The 26,928-nt window shown below is 36.2% G+C and overlaps 1 protein-coding gene across 4 annotated transcripts in view; it reads right to left on the bottom strand.

Moving 5' to 3' along the window:
* The window catches only part of COL21A1 (collagen type XXI alpha 1 chain), a 199,054-nt gene that overhangs the window by 17,327 nt on the left and 154,799 nt on the right, over positions 1–26,928 (bottom strand). For all 4 annotated transcript variants that reach the window (XM_053222660.1, XM_053222659.1, XM_053222658.1 and 1 more), the window contains 4 exons: positions 23,110–23,163; positions 3,851–3,895; positions 1,764–1,817; positions 505–558 (listed from right to left, as the gene is read on the bottom strand). In XM_053222660.1, coding sequence (XP_053078635.1) covers positions 505–558; positions 1,764–1,817; positions 3,851–3,895; positions 23,110–23,163 — 207 coding nt within the window. The remainder of the gene's footprint in view (positions 1–504; positions 559–1,763; positions 1,818–3,850; positions 3,896–23,109; positions 23,164–26,928) is intronic.

The following is a 26,928-nucleotide window of genomic DNA, read 5'->3' as shown; positions in this document are numbered from 1 at the left end:
GTCAGGTTTGCCTGACATTTTTTAAAGATGAAAGTAAAGATAATACACTATTTTACCCACAGTCCTGAAGGAGAGAATGCCTAATAAAACCCACTAAAAGGCATTTTACAATAAAAACTCCATATACATTCCACTAAATAAAAATATCAAGAAGAGGACTCAGAAATTGGCAAAAGTCATCCTCAATCAAAACCACTAATCCTCTATATTGGTGGGGTTTGACATGAAACTCCACAGAACTCCACATAATCCTCAGTGCCCGTGAGATGACAATAAAGGAGAAGAGGGTCAAGTAGTGAGAGATTCTGGACTTTTTCCAGCTTAAACAAGACCTGCATTACATTAGCCTACTTTATACAATTCATTTTGTCTAAGGTTTCATTCTTACAAATGACTGTTCATAGAATTAAAACCACACTTAAAATCAGTATAATTGAAAGTTTTGCTGAGGCACACAAATGGTAATTTTGCACAAAGTGTTCTTATTAATTTCATTTTATTTACCTTAGATCCTGGTGTTCCAGGCTGACCTGGTGAGCCATCACGTCCCATCATACCCTATATTTTTAAGTGGAAGTTTCAAGAGTTTTATTTCCTTCAACAAAGTATAATAAAAAATCTAACTATGCAAGATAGCCTGAAGGCCAGCAAAGACCTCTTAACGTGGTTAATCAAATAACCTACAAATAGCAAAAATTGCTGGAGAGCTAGTAAAAGACAAATGTAAAGGAAAGTTCATTTTTTTCTACATTCTTACTTTCTTCCTTATGTCATGATGACTAAGAATTAGGTTTCTTGGGGTGCCTGGGTGGCTCATTTGGTTAAGTATTCAACTTCGGCTCAGGTCATCATCTCAGGGTTCCTGGGTTGGAGCCCCGCATTGAGCTCTGTGCTGACAGCTCAGAACCTGGAGCCTCCTTCAGATTCTGTGTCCCTCTCTCTCTCTGCTCCTCCCCCACTCATGTTGTTTCTCTCTCAAAAATAAATAAATTTAAAAGTAATTAAGAATTAGGTTTCTTTATAGATGTTATCCTGGTCAACTTTACTTCCAATTTCTATTTTCTTAAATGATATTCTGAAAGAGTGACAATCTAATAAATTCTCTGAATATAACAATCTCTCTTCAAGTTACAAAATAGTCATATTTTTAACTAGCCATGTGACTCAAAACAAAACAACAATAACTAGCAACAAGGAACTGATTTAATTTTCAGTCTACTTTATTTTTTTAGTGTTTATTTAGAGAGAGAGAAAACACAAGTAATGAAGGGGGAGAGAGAGAGAGAGAGAGAGAGAGAGAGAGGGGAGGGAGAGAGAGAGAGAGAGAGAGAGAGAGAGAATGAATCCCAAGCAGGCTCCATGCTTAGTGTGGAGCCTGACACAGAGCTCAATCTCACAACCATGAGACCATGACCTGAGCCAAAATCAAGAGTTGGGATGCTTAACCAGCTGAGCCACCCAGGCACCTCTGGATTCTACCTTAAATACCAAAACAAACATTAAAAAACATTGCTTTCTCTTAAATATAGCCAAGGAAATGTGATGAGCAAAAAATATTCAATTAATATCATCAGGAAACATAATCTCAGTATGGTCATATTGAAAATACCATGTCATCACTATTATGCTTTGCTATCAATTTAGTATATTATTTCATCTGTAAAATGTAAAATACACTAATTCATAGCATAGGGTGCAAAATATTAGAAATGGCACATAATAACTATATTTCATATATCCTGATAATAATGACATTAACCTACAGGAATCCCTGGAGCTCCTTTTTTTCCTAGTGGTCCTTGAGGCCCAATTTCTCCCTAAAAATCAAATACAGATCAAATTTAAAATTGTAAATTATCAGTTCATTTCAATGAATTTCCTACCAAAGCATTATAGAATAAAAATTCACTACCAATCAGCCCAACTGCTTCCCCTTTCTCTACTGTAGAACAGAAGCAACAGAGTGTAAAAAACATGGTACATGGTTTCTTAAAGATCTGAGCCAAGGGTCTATGGAATCACTAAGTCAAATATTTTTATTAGAAAATCATGAGTGATACTATCATTGTTTTAAAGGAAGATCTGGAAGTTCACACAGAGTTGGTGAGGAAAGACAAGAGGGGGTAAAAATCACATGAAAAAATTTCTTATTTATCATAGATTAAGAAGTATGACAGTTAACATAAATTAATAAAAAAATAGGATAGAGAATAATAGCATTTTTACTTCAATTTCTCAGATTTCTATACCCTACAAGCTAACTAGGTACTCCAAGGGAGTCTGAATCTTGAACATAAAAAAAACAACAAACAAACAACAACAAAAAACAACAACCAACTCTGGAAAGAACATCTTCTGTGAGGGAGTTCTGGTCTTTAAAGAAATGGGTGAAGTCTTCAAAGATCCCTTATTTTAATTAAATACACTCTGGGTTGGGGCTATGATTAAGAGGATTAGGAACAATGCAGAAATCTTGCCAGAGGTCAAGATGCAGAAGCCAAGAAAAGGCCAGAGGCATCTAGAATGTATGTTTAGCTCTTGGGAAACTGAATGGTGGGCTAACAGTGGGAAGAGGGCAGGAATCTTTAATACCTATGATGACCCAGGACTCTTAAAGGGGGCTGACATGGTACCCATGGCAACCAACAGGAGGCAGCTCCCCATGCCCCAATTAGGCTGACAGAACCCATGCCAATTAACATGAAGCAATGAGCTCATATTCAACAAGAAAGAGGAAGCAGCAAGCCACAAGACTGAGAGTTAACAGAAATAACAAAGGGCATTTGGTGGAATTGTTAAAACAGAATTAAGAACAATACATGAGATCTTTACTAATTAAATAATGGAATCATGAAACACTATTAGGACTGCAAATGAAACAAGAGGCTATCAAGAATAAAAAGATGTTATCAAAAATTTAAACTTTTAGAAAAGTATTTTTTAATCAACTGCTTAAATAACAGATTAGACACAGTAAAGGAAGAATAATTGGGCAATATATCAAAAAAATTTAACCAGAATCTAAGAATTAAAGATATAAAAATAAGATACTCTTTAGAAACATGGAGGGCAATATGAGAAGGAATAAAATTTCTCTAACTGTAATTCCAGAAGGAAGGAATAAAATTGGAAGAATTGTAATTTGGAGATAATGGATGATGTTTTCCAGAGTTAATGGAAACAATACCACACAGCCAGGATCAAACTGAATTCTCCCCAGGACGACTAAAGAGGCTGTGTATCTAGATACACTGTAATGAGTTTTAGACCAAAAAAACAAAAAAACAAATAAAATACCTTAAAAGAATCCCAAAGAAAGGGACAGATCACTTACAAAAGAACAATACTTAGAATGAGAGCAGATGTTTCATAGTTAATAATGGCAGTCAGAAGACAATGGAAGAAAATCCTCAACACGTTAAGTGAAGATAATCAACTCTAAGTTGTATACCCTACAAAATTATCTCTCAAAAGCAAGAGTAAAATAAACATATTTAGAATTAGATAAATCTAAAAGTTTGTTACCAAGATATCTGTACTCAAAGAAATGCTAAAGAAATAGTTCAGAAAACAGGAAAATTATCCCAAAAGGCTGGTCTAAGAGCACAAGATAGAAAAGTAACCAAGTAAAACAGAAAGCATATGTATAAATCCAAATTAATATTATCCATATAGAACAAAACAAAAACTAATTATAAGGACAATAATACTTTCTGAAATTATATCATATTTAAACAATTAACTATTGCCACTAATGTGGTAAAAATGCATTCTATGTGAAGATATCAACACTTTGCACTTTTAATAAACAGATCTAGGCCCAAATCTTTCAACTTTCATTAATACTCACCTTTTGTCCCATTAATCCTTGATTTCCAGGAAATCCTGGTAGTCCCTAAAAAGTAATAAAGTAGAATCTTAATTAAAAAACAAAACTATATATATAGAGAGAGAAAGAGAGACTGACTGATTGAGAGAGAGACTGTATCATTAAAGAAGAATAAGTCCTAATCAGATTTTTAACTGGTAAATAATGCATAATTTCAAACCTGTATCATCCACTTACACTATAACACTGCTACTGATAATAATCCAATTTTGGAAAAGAGAATATTTATGAAATTCATTATTATATGAACATCCACTGATATTTAAAGTTTTAAATAAAGGCTTTCAGAAAGAGAAGCTTATGAGGGTATTAATTAACTTGATTTTTCTTTGAGACCAACATAAGTGATAAAATAAGAAGGAGATTTCATTTGAACATATTCCTATATTATTTAAAATGAATAATGCAAGAAAAACCATCACATCATAGGAGTTCAGATTCAGTACAACAGTTCCAAAGGCGCCCACTGTCTCACAACCATAATTAAAAACTAACAAGACTAACCAATATCCTCCAAATTGAGCCTTGAAACACCCAGGAACCTAATTTCTTGTATGAAATAGGTCAATCTTTGTCCTAACGATTTCCTTACTGACACAATCATGAAGAATATGCAGATCACATTTGAGAAAGAAATACAGAGAGCTCTTTCACATGTACAATCCACATGTACAAGTTCTAGCAAGTTTCAGAGAATATTAATGCTCATTGTATACATTTGAAAATAACAGCACATTCGTTAATGGGAAAGCAATTCTACAGTCAATGAATTTACCAAAATAATCTTTCACCACCCAAAGCAAACAGTGATGGTACTAATCAATTTTCATTTTTATTCATTTCTCTTAGCTCCTTCCTTGATGACACTGCAGTTGAAATAAGTAACATTTGTATGTATATATCTATGTAGACAGACTTGGGCAGGAAAAGGAACTTGAAAGACCAGGAAATTGGGCCCCATCGGTATTTCTTTGAAAGCCCTCTGCATCATCAGGGCTTTCGAAGAACAGCAGTACTCCTCAGAAAAGCAAGGCAGGTGGTGGAGAGGCCACTGTCAATGAGATCAAGTTATCTTCTCTTCCAGGGAGAATCGGCCATTTACTTGATTTTCACATCTTGATTTTATTAGCACAATACTGGTCAATGTGTTAGCCACAATTATAGTGCAAGACACATGCATACAGTTCTAGTTTTAAAATCTGAACTTGAATCATAAATTGGAATTCAATTTGATTCTATTTGGCTCCATTTATTTTGCCACAGCACCATACCCTTTGCAGAGAAAAGATGTATCTGAGCAATGACCATCAACCAAGGGCTTGTAGTCTAGTTGAAAACACAAACCTTTAAAAACATACTAACTAGAAAATAACATAAAACCGCATACATTTTAAAGTGAAGTTATAAAATATGAGCATGGTGTACCCTAAAACATAAAGTAAAATTAAAATATTTGACTTGTATGTATAAGGAACATAAAATGATATGAATTCTATCCTTCCAAGGTGGGAAATACATATTCTTAATGTAATCGGTTAAGACTGATATTGTTTAAAATAAAGGCCTCCATTTCAATACACCATAATTTGGCATGAAACCATCTGTAATCAGCTCCCATTCAAATACACATATACACAAACCCACTATAGGTGTAGACTAATTTCTGAATTTACATAAAATCTGTAAACTCTTATCAGATACAAGATGGCCATACATTGTTCTATAATGAAAGAGGTGCAGCTGTGGCCATTCAGTGTCCTTTGGCCCCACGAATCCCTAAAGGGGTTGTGCAATTGCTCATGACACTGTCAGACCTGAGGAACTGAACATCTTGCTGCATGGTGCCCTTTATTGTTTAGTTTCATCACTATTCAAGTCTCTATGCCCTCACACAATCAATATCAGTATGAATCAGTTACAGATATCCTACCCCTACTCCTGTTTCTGAAGCCAATTTCAGGGTCAGAAAGGCTACATCCTCACTGGGGAGGAAAATCGGAGTTACACCCAGGCACCCTGGCCTCCACCTCCCAGAAGCCTTGAAGGCCCCCACAATTCATTTTCTGGATCCGATTTGACATCTTATCTAAATACTTATAATACTAAACTTGGTCTATATTTGAATAGAGCCTCAAATGTTATTTCAGCATATCAGATATTGAGGGTATTCTGGGGGGGGGGGGGGATTCCAGATCTGAAAAAAACAATTCTTTTTCCTATTGTCTGCTTAACATGTTAGTAAAACATTAAAATATATTTCAGAGATATGAAGTCATGTATTTTATGCCCAACTATGCCAAGAACTCTTATTTTACAAATATCAACCAAAAATATGTAAAACTACATAATATTAAAAAAGAAAATGTAAACCTGATTTATGAAAGCAATTCTTGGCAAAACTAACATAATACCATGAGCATGCCTAGAATAAAGACTGTTGACAGACTAACCAGAACTGAAACCAATCAGAGCTATATTAGTTAATAAAATTCTCCTATATTTTATTTTCCTGGGCTTCCACTTATTGAAATTCACTAAATTTTGCCAATTTTACACTAGCAGAAATATTATTCAAAACCACTTGAAATTTAGCAGTTTGCTGATCCAAAGTATTTAGTAACAATTACTTCATACAATAAATGTTTTCCAAGCAAACTATTTTATATTTCACTTTTGGCCTGTGTGGTTCTGGATTCAGGCAACTGTGATAATGTGTAAATGAGGACAGAAACAAGCATTTTATCTGGTAAGAGTAAAGGGGCATATTTCCCCCCTTCTGTGATTTCAGTTTGGGTTTGAGCAAGAGCAGAAAGTCAACTGGAAAATCCTGCATAATGTTGTGGTGAAAAAATGTAGACATTAAAAAAATGTTCTAAAAGCTTCTCTGTAACCGTTAAACCATTGATGTATAACAAAAAAGTAATTAAGAGTTGAAATACATATTTTAGAATAAAAAGTTTGGCCCTTATTTCCTAAAGACTACTTTACAAAGAAGAAATGTGTCCATGATACATTACTTGGAAAAGATAAAACATCACTTGATACTTTCTCACGTCCCATGAATGCATTTACCTTACCCCTGAAATCAGAGCATCTTGGATCCAAGCTGCCTGTAAGTAATGCAATATTTTCAGTGTAGTAAAAACAAATCTAACCTGTTAATGGTGTTTTTCAGAAGTTTTTATTTATTTAGAGAGTGTGCATGCATGCACACATGAGCAGGGGAGGGGCAGACAAAGAGGGAGACAGAGAATCCCAAGAAGGTTCGGAGCTGTCAGCACAGTGCCCAGTGCAGGGCTGGAACTCACAAACTGTGAGATCATGACCTGAGCTGAAATCAAGAGTCAGACGCCTAATCCACTGAGCCATCCAGGCACCCCCATTAATGGTATTTTTCAAAATTTGTACAGTGGTAGAGATATTTAATATACAATTATCAATATATTAGAAGCATGTTATGTTTTCTATTACATCAAGAAGTGATGTGTTTGTTCCTAAAGATTCATGAAGAAAAAGCACCTATGTTGAAAGTATTGTTCTTATTAGCTACAAAAAATCACAATGATTATTATGATTATTAGTAAAAAGCATAGTGGAAGCAGTTACAAGTTTTGACAATGAAGTCAGCCAGCCCATTAGCCGGTGGCTGATGGACTCCAGGCCTGTTATTTAAACTGTGGAATCTTAGTATCCCCATTTTTTATATGATGAAAGTAATGGGATCTGCATCACAGAGTTGGTACATTATATTAACTCTCACAAGTGCTCAGCTCAATGCTGCACATTAATGAATACATCTTCATGACTGTCTTTTCACAGCTCCTCCCTGACCTTTGAAAGTTGTGAAATAGATGAAGTCAATTCTCTCCCATGTCTCAAACTTTGTCCTCCTTCTCCAATGCAGGATGTTTTGTTTGTTTGTTGTGTTGTTGGGTTTTTGTTTTGTTTTTTTGTCTTTCCACCTTTCTCTACCTTTGTTTCCAAAATCTCCCAGTATACCCATGATTGATTCCAGCAATCTAAGGCTTCCCCTTGGGGGTGCCAAGATGGGATTGCCCCTCATCCATTAACTGCGCCTTTTCCTGTTTGGCTAACTTTAGGACTTTTGCTTTTTAAACATTTAAATGTAGTTCATCACAATTGTTTCAGAAAAAAATATAACCAAAAGTTTCAAATAGATTTTCAGCTGATCCTCATGGTTTTCAATCCTTTTATAAAATTCCACACTGACAGACCACTATGAATGATGTACGAAAGATTATTCTGTGGTAAGAGAAGTCTAAAGACAAGTAACTCACAAACATAGCTGCCAAACCTAAAAGAAACCAATATATAAATACTTGCAATAAACCCATAATAAGGAAATCACCAGCTTTACTATGTCCCTGAATACTTTAACACAGTTTTACAACTGCCTTTAATCATCAAGGGGAAAAAAGTAATCTGAGTAACATTGGATGAATTTATTCTTCCCTAGCCTACAGATCAGGACCCACATGGGACTGGACCCAAAGTATCCAAAGATAAGTCATTTCAACAGAAAAATGCTTTGGTAAATATTTCTGGGATACTCATGTTTACATACAACAGAAAATGTCACCAGTTTGACATAAAAAGTTAACAGGGATATTATCAGAAGGAAAAAGTGATCTGGGAGCCCCGTACAAAGTTGCTTAATGTTACAGGCATTTTTCTTTGACATCTAAAAGTATTTCTATGTTTTTTTAAACAGTATATTTATTTTGAGACGCAGAGAGAGAGAGAGAGAGAGAGAGAGAGAGAGAGAGAGAGAGCGCGCACACTCAAGCAAGCAGAGAATGAGAAGAGGAAGAGAGGAAAGAATCCTAAGCAGGTTCCATGCTGAGTATAGAGCCTAACTTAGGGCTCGATCCCATGACCGGGAGATCATGACCTGAGCCGATGGACGCTCAACTGACTGAGCCATCTGGGCACCCCTCTACATTTTTTAAAGGCCAAAAAGATATTCTAAACAACTTTGTTATTGTACACGTATCATTTTGAGGGACAACACAAAAAAGAGACAAATGTTTAACAAATTAACATACCTAAAAACTCCGAAGAGAAGGTGGACAGGTTTCAGAGACTCAGGGATGGTCTCTGCACTACCCACATCATGGGAAGGTTACATAACCACCCTGAACCCAGGAATCCAGAAAAATAACCTGTCCCTTTACATTATTAGCAAGTGATATCATGCACGTGAAATATATTAGTGAGTTAAAATGAATGTATACATATAGACACATTCAATTCCATTTGAAAGTAGTTCCAAAACTTTTTCCTGCTTTAGAATTTATGATCCTCTGAGAACCTAAAAAATATAGACCATATTTTTTGGTACATGGAGCTTCACCATATAACTCAAAATGTGATGAATTTCTCAGTAAGGAAAAAAAAGAAAATGAATTTTTCAAAGACCTTTACAGTCAACTCAGTTGCTTAGAATTTATACACTTTTTAGAGAAATTGAATTACTCTTTAAAATTTTTCATATGATAGAAGTCACCAAAAAAAATTTTTAACATCAAAGGTGAAACTAGTTTGATGATGAAAACAAATGAATTTTTAACCTTAAAAATAAAAACCAATTATATGAAAATTACATCTAATTAGTTGTCCATGTATCTTTTATTTATAACCTATTTTTTAAACATGCATATATTGTTACACCAAATCATATTTATTGTGCAACTCAGCCCACTGTGAATTTTGCTCTGCTTATAAAATGTATGTCCCTATTTTCCTATTGAAAAAGGAGATAGTACACTAAAAAGCATTCACTGAAAGTAAAAAACTTAAAGGAAATTATGTTTTCTATGGACTCATGACAAATTACGCACATTTAGTGGCTTAAAAGAACATCAACATATTCTCTTAAGGTTCCGTAGGCCATGAGTAATGCATGGGTCTCACTGGGCTAAATTCAAGGATTTGTCAAGGCTGCACTCCTTTCTGGAATCTGTAGTAAAAAAAATCATTTCCTGCTCAGTCAGGTTACTGTCACAATTCAATTCCCTGTAGTTCAGGGGGATGGGGGAAACAAACAAAGTGTTCTGTTTTCTTGCTAACTATAAACTAAAGACCATTCCCAGCTTCTAGAAGTTACCACAATCCTTGGATCATGGTCCCCTTCCTCCATCTTCAACAGCAGCAACTGGCTGGTCAAGTCCTTCTGGAGTTGAATCTTTTTGACCCGTTTCTCAACCATCTTCTTCCACTTCTAATTATTTGGGATTAGACTGAGCCTACTCAGATAATCCAGGATAATATCTCCATCTCAAGGTCAATGAACTTAAATCACAACTGCAAAGTCCCTTTACAATGTGAGGTAAATGTCCTGGAAACTAAGATGCAGATATCTCTCAGGGGGAGGAAGAGAGTTATTATTTTGCCTACCACAGAAATATTACCTAAAATCCAAGGACCAGATAGTTTCTAATTTATTTAAATGTCTCCAGGGTACTGAAGATGGAGATCATTGAAGTTCAAATTATGAGGCCACCATACCCTAATAACAAATCCAGTCAAGAATAATACCTAAAAAAGAAACCTCCAAGCTCATTTAATTTAATACAAATGCAAATGGATTTACCATAATGTTAGTAAGTCAAATATAGCAGCGCATTAGAAAAGCAGAGAATTAACAGGGCTTGTTTCAGGATGGAATGAATGTTCAACATTAAGAACTATACCCATATGATACATTCACGTAAGTTATTAATAGTTTAAAGGAAGAACAATACAAAAATTATCTAAAAAGTACTGAAAGTGAATTTTACACAATTTATCATGCATTACTAAAAATTCTTAAGAACCTAAGACTAGAACTTGGTAAACCTAAACCTCAATCCATTGGAAACCGAATGCAAACATCATACTTGGTGAAACACTAGACATTTCTGCTTAAAATCAGTAATAAAGGCATAAGCTATATTTAGAAGTAGCGATTCCACTTACAGGAATGCATCCTTCCCCAAAATATTGCATAGTATATGGGAATATATATAACATCAATAGGAGAAGTTAGATGAAATACATCATCCATGCTATAAACAAGATAGACTTTATATTCTCTAATATCCAGATATGGCAAAACATTTATAATACTGTGAAGTGAAATAAAATTTCAACAGACATGACTTTTTATCTTAAAAATGTGTATGTGTTCTGTTTATGCATTTGTATACACAAGTTTGGAAAGAATCTTAATAAATGAATAACGATCGTTATCTCTGGGCATGGGGATGGGATTTGGGTAAATGAAGGCAGATTTTGAAATTTACAACACAACTTCTATATTTTTTTGCCTATTTCAGAAAAGTTAAGATATATAAAAATGAATAATACATAAATATAAATAAAATAAAATGTACAATAAATAAAGGCATCTAGGTGGCTCAGTCAGTTAAGCATCCAGCTCTTGATTTCAGCTCAGGTCATGATCTCATGGTTAGTGAGATTGAGCCCCACATTGGGCTCTGCACAGACAGCTCAGAGCCTGCTTGGGATTCTCGCTCTCCTCTCTCTGCCCCTCCTCCCACTCATACTAACATTTTTTTAAATGTACTATAAGTAATAAAAGTTTGCCCACAGTTTTACATTTCAAAACTTTCTCAGAAAAAAAATATATTTCCCCTCACATTTAAGTCATTCAATAAACGACTGCTAAATATTTATTTTTCAAAATAAAAAAGTAAAGATTCTAATGGTTGTGGCTATTGGGCTAAACACACACACACACACACACACACACACACACACACACACACACACACACACACACACCCATAGGGGTGCCTGGGTGGTTGAGTCATTTGGGTATCTGACTCTTGATTTCAGCTTAGGACCCAGCCCCACATTGGGCTCTGTCTTGACAGCATGGAGCCTTCTTGAGGTTCTTTCTCCTCTCTCTCTCTACCCCTACCCCATGTACTCTGTCTCTCTCCCTCTCAATATAAATAATTTAAAAAAAAAACTAAAATAACAAGAAGTACAGTGCAACCTCAGAGACTGACTCACTGCTGTGACCTGAGAGGGTAACATGTTAGCTTAGTTTGTACACCTTGGTAGGTTATTCTCACAGATAACTTTTCACACATTGCTAAAGACATACTGTTAGACAAAGGCCTCAGTCTCCCCATGTAGGGAAGAATAATAAATACTGTGTTTAAGAAGCAATTTCCTTGAAAAAAAAATACAGGAATTTGGCATTTCTTCCTCACCATTTCTTCCATTTCTCTGTAACAGAAGTAACAGAACTTTTCTAAATAATAAATGGTAACACATCAGGTCTAAAAATTGTTTTTTAAAGACTATAAACATCTTCAAAGCAAATATCTAGGATAACTAATAACTCAAAAGTTTCATTCAAGTTATAACAAAATAAATTTAAGTGACCAAATTCCTATCTTTGTGAGGATTTATCTATCTTCATATAAATAACTTTAGTCTTATTCAGTTGCATGTAGATTTATCTCTATTTTCCAAGACAGATTTGCTTCTGAAGTTTTGTCAAAAAGTTATAAATGATTTTAAATACACCAAGAATACTGAATCCATTTGGAAATATACTTTCATATTATTATTCATGGCAATATTGAAATTTATTTAGTCAGAGAAAGATATTAAAGCACATAGAACCTTAAAAAATGAGGTAGATAATAAGATAATAATTTCATTTTCATTTACTAATGTCACTAAAATTAATTTTTCTCCTGGAATAGGTAACTTTGTCTTTCTACTACCTTCATATTTCTCTATTTTGATTAACCTGTATCATAGTCTTTAATATCACTAGTTTTTTTTTTCTTTATCAGACACACATAAGATAGCCATTAAAAATGCAGTTTCCTTGGTTTCAGTTCCTAATTCTAATACATTAGGACTGGAATGGGCCAAGAAATGGAATTTTAATAACCATCTCTGGAGATTCTGGTTAAGGTACTCTGGATCAGAGCTGGAGAAACACTGCTCTACGTGTACTGGAAAAAAAAAAAAGACTCTTGAACGTTATTTGCATTGGGGTGTTAAGCTAGAATAGTCATCAAAGAGTTTTTTATTTATGATTACCTACCAATTAAATTTTCTTATAATCCATGTTATGTCTCTCTGGTCAAAAACAACTATAGACCATTTCCCCACCAATTTTTAACCCTTCATCAAAATTCTTAATACTCAGCCTTTCATGATTAACTTCATTTGCCTTTAATGGCATTTAAGAGTCTTAACCTACCACAGGCTTTTCATATAAACCTTTGTACAATATGTTTATTGAGTCAATTTTCTATTTCTCCTAACTGGAGAACAATTGTTCCATCTAAAGCCACCGGATACAGTATTGTACATTCTGTGATTGCTAGCAATTATTAACACCTGACTCCACATCTCAATAAGAATACGCAACAATTCAGGGCAACTAGGTGGCTCAGTTGGTTAAGTGTCTGACTCTGGCTCAGGTCATGATATCACGGCTCATGAGTTTGAGCCCCACCATCAGGTTCTGTGCTGACAGCTCAGAGCCTGAAGCCTGCTTAAGATTCTCTCTTATTCTCTCTCTCTCTGCCCCTCCCCCACTTGTGCTCTGTCTCTCTCTCTCTCTCTCTCAAAAATAAACACTAAAAATTAACAAAAAAAACCAGAATCTGCAACAATTCTAAAGTTCTCTAATGGTGTGTGATTAGTCATTTCATTCTGAAAATCCATTGTTCAGAAGTTCTCCATATTCCACCTAAATCCATCAGTTAAGTGCACTCTTTTTATGTAGCCAGCAGAAAGAAAATTCTATCACAACAAAGAAATTATTCATTGTTTTTAAAACTGATAGATCATAAAACTCTTTAGCCCTGATTTTAGTATTAGTTTATCAAATAAGTCTTTATACTTCACCCGCAAGAGATCTTCACTGAAAAATCCTAGTCCCTATGTTCTAATAAAACTATTAAAAGAAATATTCCAATATTATTTGATAATTTACATTGGATTGAACCATTAGGGTAGTACATGACTTCTAGAATATATTCATAAATACTAGTCTACTCATGGTTCATATACTCTTTTGTTAAAACATACCTTGGGTTTTTCCCCTACAACCCCTGAATTATCTATCTATGCCAAAAGCATTTCAAAGCCACACATTTTTAAGGAACCAAAATTAAAACAGCAAAGCAGTTATGACTTAACTAAGCATACATTTCAAACAATAGAACACCTCAGTATTCAAAATTATAGAAATCATTTTTATAAACCATCTAAGTACCTAGAACTATTGGCCATCAATTACTTATTAGGAGCTTACCTCATCATCAAAAATAAAAATGCACATTGGTATAAACAAGTATTTTTAAGTGTTCTTTCTCAGATATTCCCCATATGTATTTTACACACCCTAACATACTGAGAATATAAATGATTTTCTGATGTTCTCAGGGACATCAAACATTTGTCTAGTGCTCAATGTGGTAACCACACTCAAGCATTTTGAAAATATTTCTTAAAATATAAAAACAAGAGCTGTTTAGAATGAAATAATCTAGTTACCAAAGTGTGCACTCCACATCACATCAACAATGTATTAGTTTCCACACTTGTGAAAATAGAACGAATGGAAAACATTCTCATTTCATCTGCTAAAATAGCCACTAATATGGATCATGAATCCAGTATTAAAATAAATATGCCTTGTCTTAAACAACACTGTTAATTCTGTAGTTTCATGCTTTGAAAATGGAGAATGTATTTGGACTAATTCAAAAGTATAGTATGATACCTTATAACAAGATTAAAAATATACAAAACAACCCCAGCCCCTGTATGACTAAAGAACATAATTTTAAAGTCAAATTCTTGAAAGCTTTGAAACCTAGACTAAATATCCTGTACATATGGTGATGTAAGCTTCCTGTCACCCATTCTCCAGAGGTGGATGTAGTCAATCCCCATGTCAGTGAGAAGTGAGCCTATGTAAGCAACATGAAGATTCTATTTACCCATATTATATGTTAACCATTCTAAGAACTAATCACACGTCATTTCCTAGGTTCAATTACATTCAACGCTCTTATTTCAGAAATCGATAAAGACTTTTTGAATTATAAGAAAACAAATAAACAAGAGAAAGACTGAAATAAATCCATTTTAATGCTGATCAATAATTTTACAATGAACAGATTTAAAAGATTTCTTCAGAACAACAGAAAAATGATCAGTACCATAAACACAGAGCCCCCAAATTTAAAGTCCATAAAGTCACTTTATTAAAGTTGTTTGATGGTGGTCTGGTTTACTCTGACAGTGGAATCATTTATAATGGAAAGAATTAAGTGAATCCTTTGTTAAATCTAGTGGGATTTTATTAACTAATTTATACAGATAATGGGCCATTTGTTTTTTATGTTTAAAGAAACAGATACAATATTTTCATAGTCACTACAAAGCCAAAGGCCTTATTTTGGGAAACCAAAAAATTGCAGATATCACCGAACAAAGTTAATCACTCCTGCAGATAAATCAGACTTATACATTATTTAATTTAGATAAAACCAACTTCAAAATTCATTCTAAGGGTTTACTCTCAATCAGGTTTTAAAACATAACCCACCCTGGAATCAGCAGGGGATTATTACAATAATAAATACAATTCAATTTTTGGAATATTCTAAGTTGTTAAATGCCAGCTGCCTTGAAACTAAGAAATGCCATGTGAAATTCTCAGGAAACATCGGGTTAAGCTTGTTTCACTCAACACATAACAAGGATGTGTCCTTCCTGGTGCCTGAAAGAAGAGTGGGAAAAAGATGTTACAAATCTCTACAGAATATTTTAAAAAGCTCGTTACTCAAATGCCAATCAAATAGGAGCAAAAACAAAACTTGGGTTTTTCTCTTCCTAATAATTTCTTCCTTCTCAATATAAATTAAAAAATACAGTCAAGTAGGTAAATAAGGATACCTCCACATTGCTAATATAATAAAGTGAATTATTCCACATGGGAAACCACCATAGCCTTTTGACATTAACTTTCTCCCAAGAAGGTTATGGATGTCTTTGGCTTATAAGCAGAAAAATGACAAGTCAAATCACCACACCAGAGAAAAGGCAATTAAACAAAACACCTACTCGTCTCTTAAGTACATGATGACTTGGACCAGTTCAGCAGCTAACATTACACCATACACACAAGCACAACATGGGGGTTTAGAAATTTTCGAAAGACATGAGGAAAGGAAACAGAAACCTCTATGAGCCAATGTCCTCAAATATATAGTACAGGGAACACCACATCTTCATTCCTAGAAAAATGATACAGAGAACATTTCCAGAATAAAAAGGGCTTAACACATGCTTATTTTAGAAACGTGTGCTCACCTCCATAGCTCCAGAAAAAGTGCCATCCTTTCTCTCATCCTCATGGAGCTCCAGGGATCTTGGCTCAAAGAGTGGAGTCCAGGCCCTGCTTACACATCTTCGCCATGAGCCACAAGGGGCTGGCTGATCAGGAGAGAAGTAGCAAGCAAACGCCTCAGACCGTCTGAGGAAAAATGTTACCCTAAATACAGCACGTCATCAGGATTGAGCAGCAGGACAAGAACAGCTATGACAAAAAAGCAGTGGAAATGTTGACACCACAGATAATTTGGCCAGCAACAATGGGCCATGGGAAAGTAGCTGGTCAACATGATGATTTGCCCTAAACGTTCATTTGGTCAAATATGGATGTTTCCAGTTTTTGTTTTTCAACTAATTGAATTTGGTGTGTCGGTGCCCTGTCATCCCATCCACTTAACTGCCCAAGATAAAATCGGAGTGATTTGTGAAAACACATGAGGATTCCTTGAAGCAATCTGATTGTTCTCTATTCCTCGGCACAAAAATGAAAATGTCATCTGACAAGCTTAACATATTTTAAAAACAGAAGAGAAAGGAAACACTGTAAGCCACTCACAATCCAGACCTCAATTTTTTTTATAATGTATTACAAAAACAATGGCATGCTCAGGGGAGAAAATAAAATACAGATAAATAAATGGAACATAACAGACATCAAAAACCAACCTGGGGAAAAAATAAGCCAAATAACCAAAACAGGATTAAACTGTATGTTTACCGTGCAGATTATTTTTTATACATACACATTCATATAGTATCAATTTTTTTAAACTATGTTTAAATCCACATACATTTTACACAGTTTATATATATAACACATTAAGTATCAGACATTTAAACTGTTCCAACGGTGCAAGACCTATGGGCCAAAAGGTACCAAATCGAATGACACAAAAATAGAAAAATGAGAAGTTCATGCATTAAGGTTTAAAAAACACTTGACAGTTTAGCAAAATTTCTAAATCAGAAGATATCTGTGGCTGGGGAGCCTTGCTTTTAACCAAACTGTCACTGAAACTTGTTTACCTATGTGCTTTAATCCCAAATGGTTTTAATCGATACATGTGCTACTACTAAGTGTATGATAGGTATCAGTATGTGCTCACATGCCTTTTGACACGGGTCCATTCCACAAATGATTTGATAACAAGCCCCCATGTACTACTGCCCTGTGGCTGCTGTAAAAAAAAAGTCACCACAAACTTGGTCATTTGAAACAAAAGAATTTTATTCTCTCACACTTCTGGAGGCCAGAAGTCTGAAGTCCAGAGCTTAACAGGGTTGTGTTCCCCCCAGAAGCTCTAGGGGAGAATCCATTCTTCATCTCTTCCAACTTCTGGTAGCTGTCAGCATTCCTTGACTTGTAGCTGTATCACTCCCACCTCAGCCACCACGTTCTCACCTCTGCCTCTGAGAGACTTTAATTCTGCTCTCAGCACCTTTGAACTTGTATCAGCTACCCCTCAGACAATCCAGGATTGTTTCTCCATCACCATATCCTAGTTTAATCACATCTGCAAATGCCCTTCATTCAAGTAAGATAACATTTACCGGTTTCAGGCATTAGAGGGTCTGATTATCTTGGGGGGGGGGGGGCATTTTCAACCTAGTACACCCTAGTTATTCACAAAATCCGCCTATAATTTCCTTGAATCTGACCCACTATCTCTTATTGGAATTGTATTAGCCTCCATTTGTACATGTCTATTCTTTTCTCATTACCCAAAGCACAGGACACCTATTTAAATGTCTTGGTTATTATCCAGCAAGTCCCATGTGAAAATATCGTACGATCATCTCCCCCAGTACAAACTTATTCTCCCTGCTCTCTTTCCTATTTATTGCTTGGTCTCCCTGTGCTATCATCCATGCAGTAGAACTTTTGAGAGTCATCCTTTTTCATCATTAAGTAACACATGCAATTGATCCTCGAACCCTGCTGGTCCACCTTTCAGTTCATTTCAAACCAGTCCCACCCCACTCCCTCCCACTCTCAATGTTCATGCCCTAGTTGTACTGGGGCACAGCCCAGCTAGACAGCTGCAAGGCTCTGTCCTCTACCTCAGCTCACCTTTATCTATTCTCTTTTCTGCTGTGGGAATCACCTCTCTAAAACTTTCTGAATTTGGGGCACCTGGCTGGCTCAGCTGGTTCAGCGTCTGACTTTGGCTCAGGTCATGATCTCACAGTTCGCGAGTTCAAGCCCTGCAAAGGGCTCTGTGCTGACAGCTCAGAGCCTGGAGCCTGCCTCAGATTCTGTGTCTACCTCTCTCTCACTCACACTCTCTCTCTCTTTCTCAAAAATAAACATTAAAACATTTTTAAACTTTCTAACTCTGATCAACTCACTTGCCTACTCAAAACCTTTGAAAAGGTCCCACTGCTGTCAGATTTAAGGGCGAACAGCACAGACATATGGGGCCCTTTTGGATTTGGCTGCTACCCACCCCCACAACCTCATCTTCTATTTCTATCCCATCCTTTTCATGTATCCTAAGCAGCCTGAACTACTGTCAGCTTTTCGTAAAGTATCATGATTTCTCTTACTTTGACACTGTGGAATATGCTACAGGTTCCTGCCTTGCCAGGCCAAACAACTAGACAACTCCTATTTATCTTCCAGGATTTGGCCAAGAGACTAGCTTGTTTAGGAATGTATCTCTATGTGCTTTAAACAAGTGAAGTGTACAGTATGTGAATTATATCTCAATAATGCTATTATTAAAAAGAAAAGAAGAATGAATTGGGCCAAGTGATGATCCCAAACTCATGTAGTGTTACACACATCTTCTTCAACTTTGCAAGACCCCATGTGCCTACCTCCTTAACATTTCTACTAAACTATCTACTGGCTCGTGTGACTGTTTGAGGGCAGGGCCCTCACAAATTAATCTTCATGTTCTCCTGGAATAGTATAATGTCTGGCACAATGAATGATCAGACTATAATCCTTAAACGGAGCATTCCGTGGTAGAAACCAATTATAATATGTCCACCAAGTGTTAGAACTGAGTATCTGGTCACCTGGGTTGAAGTTAAGTACGTATAATTTGGCACTTAGAAAGTAAATCACCTTTGGGACTAAATCACCATTAGAATTGGCCTATACTAGACTTTAAACTTCAAAGTATGGGCATTTGAATGTAATTATACTTTAGACAATATAATCTTTTCCCAATGAAATATAGCCTTTGTCCTCAATTTGAATTCCAGGAATTAGGGTTCATATTTATCAATCTGCTTACAGGGATGAACCATGATCTGGCTGCTACAAGCTGTGTTTAATTAGCTTTAAAGCATTTTTCTAAGAGCTTCTGCCCTTCCAATTTAAGCTCCATTAATTTTTGGCTGCCACATTATAAAACAAAGTGAACATGTCCTTTTTAGCGGGGCTAAATCATTCATCATAAATACTTACAACCCACATCCACATGCAATGGAAGAATATTCATTTGTTTGCATTACCAAATATAAAAATTTTCATTTTCTCCTGTTTTCAAAGCTTTTCCACAAATGGTAAAGATCAATCTTCCCAGGATGTTACTTCTAACAACCAAGTTTTCATTAATGGCCAAAGGAAGGGAATAATTTGTAATTACATTCTTTATTGTAAAATAATACACATCACAAGAATTCTATCCAGATAAGGTGGGCCAATTTTAGATGCTTAATCTATTAATTGCTTTCCTACGAGAATATGTCTTCTGGCCTGGGAATCCTGGCTTCTTCTCCAGAGGTTTCCAGGAAAGAGAAAGAGAGGGAGAGGAGGGGTAGGGACCGTTCTTGCCTTCCCTGATCTGGTGGGACAGAACTGGAGAGAGTCCAAAGAGTTACACTTGGTAACTCCCAGTCTTCTATGTCGCTGGTTTAGAAGAGATTACATTCCAGATACTTCCACCGTCCCACTACCATGATTCCCTGACCCAGCACCTTGATTGCCTTGGAACTTTGTAATTAGCTTTTGTTTCTTTATCCCTTTACTGTCTACCTCCCCTGCGAGTCTGTACGGCTCCATGGGCAGTCCCGGTGTTTCTCTCACTAAAACCAATGCCGTATACATTCTGGGAACGCAGTGAAAACAGGAAGGGAGCAAAGAAAGAAAAGGTTTAAATCCGAAGGGCCATGTTGCCTGGGATGGAAAAGTGCAAAAGTTCTAGATGAAGGTAAATCTTGAACAAAGTGGGAGCAGGCAGGGCACAAGAAAACACAGATGGGCACCTGCTTCTGGCTGCTGTAAGGAACAGGCATCCTTGGGAGAGGAAAAGAGCCCCTGAGGGCCCCTAATTTCCTATTTATCCTATCTGGCTTAATTAACAGGATCCCAACAGTATTATTTTTAAAGTAAATATATGCCACTCACACTGCATAATTGCTCACATTTACAGTTGGTCAGTCTACCCTTTCTAACATTGTTTCTGTGGGAAGAGTCACAATTCCAAATAACTGACTCAAAGACTTAAAACACACTCGACTCCAATTATAACCTGTTTTTCATTTCAGTTGTCTCTTATTTCCCTCTCCTCTTCCATTTGAACTTTCTCTCTCTCACCTGTCTGTCTTCCCTTGGCCAGCCCGTGTTCATGTACATGCATGCACATGTGCTCACACACGTGCATACATACACACACACACACACACTTTATATTGTTTGAAATAAGAACAAATAAACATACCCACTCTCATATACAGTTACCAACTCCTAGAATTCTTCCTTAATAATAAAAATTATGAGTCAGACATCCGGTGCTCACATTCCATTCCAATTCACACCCTGAGGCCTTATTTTGCCCATGCCCAGTCTGTCAAAATAGTTAGCAAATTGACGTCTTGATTCTAGTCTCTTCTCTTTTCAATCCATCCTGAATCTATCAGGAGCTCATAGTTGCCTCTAAAGCACTATTTTATATCACATTACTCTTGTTTTCTCATGTCACTTCCACGGCAAGTGAAAAAAGTTTACTTCCCGAATTACTTCTCTCCCAAATTGGAGTTGAGGATCTCCATATTATGATTCTATCCAACTTCCCAACTTCACTTCCTACCGCCCAGTAAGGACCTATCAGTGCAGCCTCAGGACCTCATTAAGATCAATTCATCATGGGGCACTGGGTGGTTCAGTCGGTTAAGCATCCACTCTTGGTTTCCACTCAGGTCACTATCTCATGGTTCCTGAGATTGAGCCCTGCATCAGGCTCTGCGCTAACATTGTGGAGCCTGCTGGGGATTCTCTTTCTCTCTCTTCTTTTCTCTCAATAAACAGTAAAAAAAAAAAAAAATCATTTCATCATTTCTTGGGCACACACTTAACCATCCCAGCCTGTGTGCCTTTACTAATATTCTTTCTCCCTCTTGTCTTCCTTTCTTTCCCAGTCACCCTTTCAAGATAAAATCTAGCCCCAAATCCTTGGTAAATATTTCTCATGATACAAGATTCCCTTTCCATACTGCTTCTGCACTTGAGATAACTCCATGCATTTGTGCAATGTTCTCACATTTTTTTTTCATGTTTCCTATGTAAACCTCCCAACAACACAGCAAAGTAGGTATGGTTAAGTATGCACACTTCACAGATAAGGAGAAAAGTTTTCAAAGAGGCAAACTGATTTAGCCAAGCTTGCACAGCTGGAGTGTGGCAGAAACTATCTTTAAACCCTGGCCTTCAGATTCCATGTTAAATCCCTACTTGGCATTTACTAAAAATTGCCGCAGGTTGGCAAGGATTTGCATCATTTTTTTTTTTTACTAGATTATAAGTTCCTTGAAGGCAGTAGCTGTGTAGAGAACTTGCGCTAATGCATTATAATACACAAGATGAGAAGTTAATCAATATCTGATTGCGGCATCCTAAGAGGAGTTCAGTCTGTCCATGTAAGAGGCTTTAATGATTCCTCTCTCCCTCTTCTGTCCAGTATTTAGACTCTGAGGGCTCACGTGAACATGCTGTGATAAACTGCAATATATCTTGGCGATTTTTTAATTTCTTAATCTAGTTATCCCCAAAACAAACTGCAAATTCCCTAACAATAAGTAACTTTGACGAATAAAATGAGACCTGCTGATCTTTAAATGTTGGCCAATGTCGGCCAGGAGTTATAGGAATAAAAGGCGGGGGAGACTGTAAGTGAAATTGAGTCCCCTGGCGCACTTGCTAACGACACATATATTGAGGATTCAGAATCCGTAGTTTCTCCATCATGTTTCTTACCCCAATTCTTTTTTTTTTAATTTTTTATTAATGTCTATTTATTTTTGAGACAGAGAGAGACAGAGCATGAATGGAGGAGGGGCAGAGAGAGAGGGAGACACAGAATCGCAAGCAGGTTCCAGGCTCTGAGCAATCAGCCCAGAGCCCGATGCGGGGCTCGAACTCACGAACGGTGAGATTGTGACCTGAGCTGAAGTTGGACGCCCAACTGACTGAGCCACCCAGGCGCCCCTCTTACCTTAATTCTTATTGAACACATGATCCCAGAAAGCAGACTACGAAACAGCGAACCAGTAACAAGGTGACACTGACTAAAGGGTCAGCAACAGACCCTGTTGTTCGTATTAGCCATTTGTTTGCACAGGCGCAAGTACTCGTGATCATAATTCATACTGCACGGGAACTGTCTGCTGGCAACATTCTTCCTGTTTTGCAAAAAGGACTAAATAGTTCACTTTTTTACAGTGTTCCATAAAGAGACATTACGACATCACGACATCTCAGACTGAAAGTTACTGAACAAGAACAGGGCATCTGACAGGAGCACTTAGAGGATTTCACGACAGGAAACGAACCTCATCTTTTGGAACACAATTAAGAAGATACTCACAGGCTCTCCCCGTGATCCATCCTGACCTGGAGCACCCGGAGGTCCCACTTCTCCCTTTTAAAGGTAAAAAAAGAAAATAGAGAATTCTATTTTCAGGCATGCTTATAAAACAAATATATATAAGTGAGTATTAAAGCACATTAGATACAAACATAAAAATTACTTCCAGATTATTAATAACGCTGCATGGTGACAGACAGCAACTGTACTTACAGTGAGTACAGCATAATATACAGAATTGTTGAATCATTATGTTGTATACCTGAAACTGTCTATAACACTGTGTGTCAGCTGTACTTCAATTAAAAACTAAGTTAAATAAATAAAATAGCAAACAAAACTTTGACTAAGAAAAATTCTAACAAGAATACAAGATTTGTTATGTATAATTATAGATCTCTATTAACAAATTAGGTAAAAAGCCTAAATAAAAGGAGATACATATCCTCCTTATGGATAGAAAGTCTCTTTCATAGTTTTGAAGCTATAAAGTCTTCATAGCATAAGGATGTCAGATGTCTCCAAATTAATCAAAATTTAGTACAATTTCAATAGAAATTCCAAGGAGATTTTTGTTGTAATTTGGCGAAACAATGATAGGATTTCAATAGAAGAACAAATTACCAAAATGTAGACAATCTAGAAAAAGACCAAGAGGGTGAAATGAATCCTTTCATATTTTTATCTTCCTTTTTACTTTAAAAATGATCATTCTGTTGTACTGGACCCAATGAATTGGAACATTCTTTTGGATCTATAAGAATTGATCATTCTAATTTGACCTTGTAAGCAACAGTTGCATTTTAAAAACAAATAAAGCTTTCATTAAATGGATTTATAGGCTATTACTTGAAATTATTTGGCACTTTCATTTAGTATCTACCTATTTAAAAAAAAAAACTAGTTTAATGTTTATTTATCTTTGAGAGACACAGAGCATGAGTGGCAGACGGGCAGAGACAGAGGGAGACACAGAATCTGAAGCAGGCTCCAGGCTCTGAGCTGTCAGCACAGAGCCAGACGCGGGGCTCGAACCCACAAACTATGAGATCATGACCTGGGCTGAAGTCAGACACTTAACCAACTGAGCCACCCAGGCGCCCCATAGTATCTACCTATTTAAAATAAACATTTTATATGTTTAAAATGCTTATTTTTAGGTAGCTATAAAAACTATCCTAGTTTTCAGTTTTATGCCTTTAAATTACTATGTTCAAATTATTTAAGCATCTTATTTTACATCCACCTTTTAGCATCCTCAAACTTTTTCCCAAAATGCCAGTGTATACAAAAGTATCTGACACTCTGCTTATAAATATTAGCTGAATTTATTCATAACATATGTAACATTTACAGATCAATACAGCTATTAAACTGCCGAGACACAAATAAGGGGTAGTGGGGGAGAAGCCTCCTAAAATACACACACAGACACAGACAGACACACCCTCAAACATTTAGGCTTTCTGAAACCTAACAGTCATTAGGAGCCATATTTTGTTTTCTGTTCAGCCAAATGTTGCATCATAACAAGCAAAGTTCTCTGCAATTATGCCACACTTTCCTTCATACCAGAAAAAACATTTCATTCTACATGAGAGCAAGAAAGTAAAACAAAAGCATTTTTCTTGTAAATGCTTCAAATGCCTGAGTGGAAACAGATCTAAGGGTAAAGAGTCTCAGGATACACGTACCGATGCATATGCCAACATTGTTTTCCAGAGTTTCAGATTCTAATGAATTTCCCGAAACTGTAAAAAATGAACCACAAAACGAAGAACCTGGCTAACATAATCAGCACTTAGAAAAAAAACTCAACCGTCTCACTTTATGTAACAGTGTTCTCCCACTTTTATGAATTCTTGCATTTCACAGGCCCAGTGAAATACCAGCGAAAGCCAAATATTTCATCTGTTCCAATTTTATTTACAAACACCAGCTGACAAGTGATGACAGAGGGAGCAAAGAATGATGTTTCCTGTAAATTAACCACATTGGGAGGGGGAGTGCTGCTGGCCTGATGGTTCTACAGAAAAGCTAATGAAAATATCAGAGAAACAAGGATATATGTAGGATCCACTAAGTTTAAAAGCTATAGGTTACCAAGTCTGAAAAATTAAAGAAAAGGGATTTGTCAGGACTTAATAAAACAGAGAAATCCTACAATGACTACATCTAAACTCAACATTAAGATGAACAGGACGATTCATCCCCCCACATCAGCCAGCTCAGCCTCACTTCATGTGAGAACTTCAAAACACAACATTTCAGACCTAACAAATCAGCAGCTCTGGATGGTGGAGCCCAGCAGTCGGTTTTAACACACCCAGGTGACTCTGATGATGTGAGGGACATGGTGTATCTTTAAATCATTAGGCCACTTACCTTCCCATACCTCCAGGTACTGTCATATGTGACTTGCTAAGCAAATCTGTAGTTTAGATCTTCTGTATATAAAGGGAGGAGGGCAGTTGTCAAATAGGAGAAACAAGTAATCTGGAATTACATGACTACTTTAGCTGACAAAAAACTATCTCCTTTTACTACTCTGAAGACTTCACCTTATTTTTTTATTCTAATTAGCAGAGGGTTTTTTAAAAGCTTACTAATCATCATCAAGGATTATCAATAATGAAGTCCCCAAATTATTTGAGGATTTATTTTCTTTCTATTCCTACTTCTTAAACATAATGATACATCATCATATGAACAAAATATCACTATGTTATTATCTATCACTAGATAATAAATAGTAATAGAATATCACTATTTTATTATCTACAGCAGTGATTTTCATACTAGCTGCAACAGAATCTCCTGGAGAATTTGTTAGACTGAAAATTGTGGACTTCACCCCAGAGTTTCTGATCCAATAGGTGTGGGGTAGATGTCAGGAATTGGCATTTCCAACAAGTTCCCAGAAAGTGCTGGACGGTGGCCACTGGGACCACTGCTCTAGCCCACATCTCAAGAGACTATACATCCTTGGTTTCGCTTACCAACACCTCTCTGTGTGAACGATAATGACACTGTACAGTTTTACACTTGGCACTGAGTTTTATGATGGCTATGCTGTTCAACAGGTATCTTGTTTATGGAAGTGTTGTTTTCCTGAGTTGTACATTCTTTGAAGGCAAGGAACATATCTACATGAGTGTTTTATCACCTACAATATTTAGAATTGTGCTGAATGAAACGCATGACTACATGTAAAGCTTTATGTCCCCTTCTTTACAAACAACTAAAGAGCATATGAAGGAAGAAGGACTTGGCTATTTATTCTTAAATACTTGATTCCAAGAGGATAAAGGAAATGGGGAGAAACATTTATTCACAGCACTATAGCACTCGCTGTTGTGAAATTACGGAGTTTGGTTATCATAAGACAATGACAAATAATCTTTACCTAGAAGTATGCTCTTGATTCTCTGAATAATGTTTCATTGGGAGATGAAGGATGATTTCTTTGGAGCCATTCTCCATAAAATAATTAAATGCAGTACACAACTAACCTGTGAAGTGCAGTATTGTGACGTAACCTGATCATCTGATTGCTTTCATGACGTGGAAAACCTGACACATGCTAATTTGTTTGGCTGGTGGAAAACAAATGCCCCTAGCTCTAATCTATCATTTTGCATTCTATTATTAACTTCTTATTTGATATAAAATAACTGAAAAGATGCTATGCTGAACATTATCCCTAAATCCAATTTCTACAGCTAATGTCAACGACGATTTATTCCACAAAAAGCAGCTATTTTTAAGGAAATTTAACCAAAAACAGATACGTAAAACTTGCATTGTATGTGTATTTCC

Source organism: Acinonyx jubatus, chromosome B2, assembly GCF_027475565.1.
Source record: "Acinonyx jubatus isolate Ajub_Pintada_27869175 chromosome B2, VMU_Ajub_asm_v1.0, whole genome shotgun sequence".
Lineage (NCBI taxonomy): Eukaryota > Metazoa > Chordata > Mammalia > Carnivora > Felidae > Acinonyx > Acinonyx jubatus.
This window is presented reverse-complemented; position numbering and strand designations above follow the sequence as displayed.